The sequence below is a fragment of the Primulina eburnea genome, chromosome 2 (genome assembly GCF_022965805.1).
Source record: "Primulina eburnea isolate SZY01 chromosome 2, ASM2296580v1, whole genome shotgun sequence".
Lineage (NCBI taxonomy): Eukaryota > Viridiplantae > Streptophyta > Magnoliopsida > Lamiales > Gesneriaceae > Primulina > Primulina eburnea.
This window is the reverse complement of record NC_133102.1, coordinates 11,473,116-11,478,588: the sequence shown is the minus strand read 5'-3', so window position 1 is coordinate 11,478,588 and position 5,473 is coordinate 11,473,116. Positions and strand designations below refer to the sequence as shown.

General features: G+C 35.2%; 1 protein-coding gene across 6 annotated transcripts; it reads left to right on the top strand.

Moving 5' to 3' along the window:
* The first annotated feature begins 1,102 nt into the window (after positions 1–1,102).
* Positions 1,103–4,956, top strand: LOC140824585 (uncharacterized). Of its 6 annotated transcripts, XM_073186157.1 has the most exons (6): positions 1,103–1,234; positions 1,341–1,456; positions 4,136–4,222; positions 4,325–4,399; positions 4,533–4,615; positions 4,684–4,956. In XM_073186157.1, exons 1-5 carry the CDS (start codon positions 1,164–1,166, stop codon positions 4,595–4,597), a joined length of 414 nt encoding a protein of 137 aa, XP_073042258.1. In that variant the 5' UTR covers positions 1,103–1,163; the 3' UTR covers positions 4,598–4,615; positions 4,684–4,956. The 6 variants fall into 6 exon arrangements, 4 of the variants coding, with proteins under 4 accessions (XP_073042258.1, XP_073042260.1, XP_073042257.1 ...); XM_073186159.1 differs by having other exon boundaries at positions 1,401–1,456; positions 4,533–4,956; XM_073186156.1 differs by having other exon boundaries at positions 4,533–4,956.
* Positions 4,957–5,473: the final 517 nt, after the last annotated feature.

Sequence of the window (5,473 nt, the reverse complement as noted above, 5' to 3'; positions counted from 1 at the left end):
TGGATAGTCGATGCAAGTGTTCAGAATGAAAATGTAAAATTCCTAAATATCATATGTATTAAATAATGGAATCATATGACGCACAAGAACGTTTTGATTGTAAAAAATTTAAACTTCGACAACGTTTTGAGTACGAGAAAATAATACTTTAACATCTATAAAAATTTTGTGAATTTCCAATCATATTCTATTTAAACAAATTAAGGGTAAGAGGTATGAGAATTAACATCAGAGTACCAAATTTCGAGCAATGATTTAGTATTTGATTATATAAATGGTATCAAAGCTATGAAGGAAGAATGATATTAGAGTGAGAATGTTTAAATTTACGTTCGGAATATTTCTACTTACGATTATGAAATTACGTTGCATGGTGTATTTTGTTAGGTTCAAAAAGTTAGAAGGTTGACCTCTATGCACTTTTTTTATTGTATTTTATGAATTCAATGAAGAATATATATAGGGGAACTTGTAAAAAACTCCCTAAACCCATTCTTAACTTTCTCTTTACTCCCTATTCCACTAATACTTTGTTTCAACTCCCCATTTCTTTTAAATTTCCAAATTTACCCTTATATCTTTATTTTGAATAATTGATTTTTCTTTTGTAAATAATGGCCCATCATGCTTCCGAAAAATAAATTAAATCTTTGACCTCTTTGACCGGAGTACCACCGGGTTATATCCACCGTATTTTACAAACTGATCCTCACAGTCCAACCACGCGATCGCAACCGATGGTTACTAAGCAGATTCCTTCAGCAGCACTTGGCACAACTCTAATTCGTTTCCTACCTTAGAGTGTACATTAAAAGATAAAATTTTGAAAATAATACATGAAAGGGGCTAAGAGCAAAGATCTCTTTATTCAAACACCAACATTTTATTAATACATAGTAACCTCTTGTAGAAGAGGAGAAACTTGTTTAGCTACTCACAGTAGCTGAACTCACTACACACATCTACATATATGAAAGCACGAATAATTTGAAATGGGCCTGTTTTGGTACGGTTTCCGGTTAAAAACATATACGCGTCATGGTCTCTCTCTTCCACCACAACACAGCACAGAACGAGTTTTCGTACGGTTGCCGGTTAAAAACATACACGCGTCATGTCCTCTCTCTTCCAGCACAGCACAGAACGCGAACACAAAACGTGTGATGGGCTCCTCTCCACGGCGACAGAAAACTGTGGGCAACAATGAGTGTCTCCTTCGTTCTTCGCTTATCTGGTTTGCTCTTGTGAACTTTTGTTCGAATTTTTTGGTTTCTTCTCTCCGGTTTGCTCTTGTCTTGCTTTGGTTTGGAGTTTCTGATCTTTGCTCTCCACCGCGGCAGCGAACAAAGGGCGGCAAATAGGGCTTGCTTGCTCTGTTCTCTACTTCCATTTTCTTGCAGCTCTTTCGCTCACAAACCGGTGTTCCCCCTTCTTGCCGTAGGAAAGCTTCTACTGTGTAAGTTTTTCCCCACTTGTTTTTGTTCTCCTTTTTTCTATTTTTTTTACATTTTTGCGTTTATTTTGTTTGAAGTTCCCGACTTCTTAAGGTTATTTGTTTTTGCTGAGTTAGTTATTTCTCTTGTTTTCGTTTTGTTGAGTGATTTACATGTTTGATTAATTTACATATTTGCATATGCTCATACTAATGAATTCGATTTGTATCTCTGTACATATAAGAGCTGGGTGATGGGTTTAAGGCTAAAACGTGATGATAGCTCAAGTTGAAGTGTTGAACTAAACAAGGCCTAGGACTTAGGAGTGTTAGTTGACACTAGAAATTTTTCCGTGTTCAGCAGGATTTTTCTTTGAGTTGTGCTGCTCAAATCTGTCTGGTAAAACGCTTCTCACTGTTTAGAATTTAAGAAAGAAGTGTAAGCTCATGGTATTTGACCGCATTTTTTTTTTGGGTAAGAAACTATATCACATTGACATCTTTAAATTATACACGAAATTTTTTTATTTAATTATAAGTAGTTCCAACATGTGATAGGTTTGTTTTTTCATTGACAATGTTTATGATGTGCCCTGCAAAGCTGATGTGGGTAAGGCACTTTGCATGCTTGATGCTCATGCTTTAGCGTGAAACCTTTGGGGTTTTGCTTGATTAAGTGTTGTTTTTATCTACTTTCTTTTAATAATTTGATCAAATGATGGCTAAACAGTGCTATTTACGCATTCTTTGAGATTTGTTTACTTTTCTGTATTCGCATTATGCACTGGAAAATGAACGGGCTTGTGGCTTGTGGAATAGGCGGCTGAGTTCAATAATAGTGGATTATCTTTGTGCACGAGGAAAAGGATTAAAAATGGTTTTTCCTTGGCACTTAATGTTTGGTATTCCTTTTCTTGTTTGGTGCTCTGCTCTTGCCCTTTTTCTTAATTGAGTAGTTGATTTGCCAACAGAATCATTTGATAAGTTTTAAGCTTAACTGCTCCACCTTTTTTGTAAAAGAACACCCAAACACATTTGTCTTGACTCAAAACCGAGACACATGTTTTGGAAAACCCACGGCTATATCACTGGGTTGTTTGGTTTGTGGCTACTCCAACTTGCTTCGTAATTCCCCTGTATTCCAGTTTTATTCATCAAGACATCAGGCATTTTACGGTAGCAAGTCATCTGTATTTTTGTGCATCATCTTGTGCAATATGCCGTGCGAGTTTTTCGATACACTGTGGTTTATAATGGATCCACTGATTACCGATTTTCTATCAGATCACATGAAAAGATTATGTGCAGGTTGAACATTGAATGCTCAGTGAGTATAAAAAAAACTCGTTATATTATTCCCTAATTTTCAAAAATGGTTATTTTTATGTGTGAAATCTTAGATCAGTGATTGATGTGTGAATATGTAAGTGGATCAGCATGGCGACCTTTATCTTACGTAAATTGACATTAAGTACTCCTAGGAAGATAGTGACAAATAAAGCAATGCAAGCAGGTTGTATTTTTAATGATTTAAAAGTAAAAATTCGGGAAAAATGCATGCCGCTTCCAAACTCATGCAATCATTATTTTTTATTTGGGCTATAATGTCATGATCTTAGCTTTGAAAGTTCACCAAGGAAAGCCATAAATCAATTAATTATGTTGGAGAAGGTGGAAATGGAACTGTAGATGTAACGGACAGAGGACATTTTCTTGAAATAATAAAAAGGTGAAACTGGTGTAAGCCTAGCCAAAAAGTGAAATTAGTTCAGCTTTACTTCATAAACTGATATTGGTACTTAGGAATGTACTTATCGTAGACTGTTCTTGGAAGCAGTTAAAAGACTATTTGGATTTTGTTTAATACTGTAAATGCGCTAGCTTACTTCGATAAGTATTTATACATAGTAAATGAAGATTAATATGAGAATGAAGAGTTACATTGGCTCAAAAAAGGAATTTACAATCATCCACTAACTAAAATGTATAGAGATATAGCTAGATGTTGAAAATTGTATAGAGATCTAGCTACAATTTTCAACATGTCTTCCACATGCATGAACTAATATCGCCATCAACATAAATCTGAAGATAACAAAACGGCAGGAAATGCATTTTGATGACAAGAGTCCATTAAACTTGGTCTTAAATTGTGTGTCTTATGTATCGCGGTACCTCTCCAGGTTCATGTTAGATACTCTTTTCTTACATCTTTTCTATTTTTTTATATCACGTATAACTTGGATGACTTAGTTTGCAGCGGTTGTCTATGCTTAAAGTTTTCTGCCATCTGATTTTGATTTTAGATCCTGAAAACTAAACTTCCCATATTTAAGGTGTCAAACCATTACTAACGTGTGCAGAATCCAAAAATGTTTTGACGGTTAAATACTGTAGTTCGAACATAGTTTAGTTTATATAATGTGATAATTAATTAGTAGTAATGGCTCTGATTGTAGCAAATTTTACATTTGTTAATAAAATACATGTACGAGGAGCAAAGCTTGCGTTTCAATGAAGAAAATAACATCTATCCATGTATCCGAGATGATACTAATTTTTTATATTTGTTGCATTTGCTCACGTATATGAAACATGTTTCTTCTACCTTCTTTGTCCCTAAACACATTTTATTCAAGTCAAATTGTTAACAAGAAGTGATGGCAATTCCATTGTGAATAATATTTTTTGACAATCATTCAGGTATGAATTCCCTTGGACTCCGACGAAGTATGTCCCTTTTTATGTTGGTGCGGATTACCACGATTTATGTCGGCGGGCAAAGCCAGAGTAATTTTGCTGATATTGTGATTGCATATATGACACCGACAAGGTGATTATTTGAATAATTTGTCATTGTTACTAGAAGATTATTTTGGCTTCCAAATGTAGTTATCAACGAAGGACTGCTCTTTTTAAAAAATAAAATCACCGGGATACCGCCATCAAAAGAAAGTCCTCCAGCAGGTAAATCACCTTATAATGTCTTGATCGTGTTCCTTTCGCGTCTTAAAGATTTTTTCTTGCCGAACAAGACAGTTATCCAATGCACACATGATTAGTAGATTTTGATGAAGAGAATTTAGTTTTGGTCTTGCAGTTACAGGAGGAACTGAAAGGCAACAGCGTGAAAAACGGAAGTTTGCAGGACCAATTGATAATTAGGCAATGATGTGAACTTAGGTAAAATGCATAAAAGTGGTTGATGTCTTATTTAAAGCACAGTGCATTCTAAGACGCACGGACGACAGGGTTTTGGTGCGAAATGTCAAAGCTTGGTGCGGTACGTTGAAGTGAATCAGCCAAATTGAAGAAATTTGAAGAGAATGTAATATATATGTGAACTACTAAAAAAATAAATCAATGATTCCTCTGCAACAGAACATGAACTATGTTAAGTCTATCTAGCAGTTCATTTTCGATTTAGCACACCATATATTTAATGGGTCATGCTTCAGCCTTCATGGTCGAGGTGAGCCCTTCATGGAAGGGCTGCGCCTTAGCTTGTATCAGAGTGCAAGCGCCGAGTCGCTAGGCCACAAGTCTTGGTCTTTTTTGGTTTTTAATAACTACGATTCTTGTTTGAAATGGATTTGCCTCATTTATTCAATCTTTTTCCTAATTAGTTACTCTGGAAAAAAAAATATAAATATTCATGTGTTATACTATAAATCTGGGTAGAACACCTCAAGAAATGAGGTGCCCATGCCTAGTAAAATTGAAAGAGAAAATATTACAAATGGTTTGAAGAAAAATGAAGAGGTTGATCGATGCCTTCATCTTCCTTATGCTCCTTTATTTATAGAAGGCTCCTTCGGATTTGAAACTCGGACTTCAAATCTTCATAAGCCTTTACAGCTTGTTTGGGGACCATATAGTGGTTGAGTGGTCCCTTCTTGACCTATCTTTTTATAGATTATTAATCTAGAAATTAACTTCTCATCTTTTTTTATCTCTCTGAGATACCATTGACGATGAGTATATTAGATATCTGCGGTAATCTCGTCTCTCTTTTCCTGGAAACGTTGAACTAGCCATTTA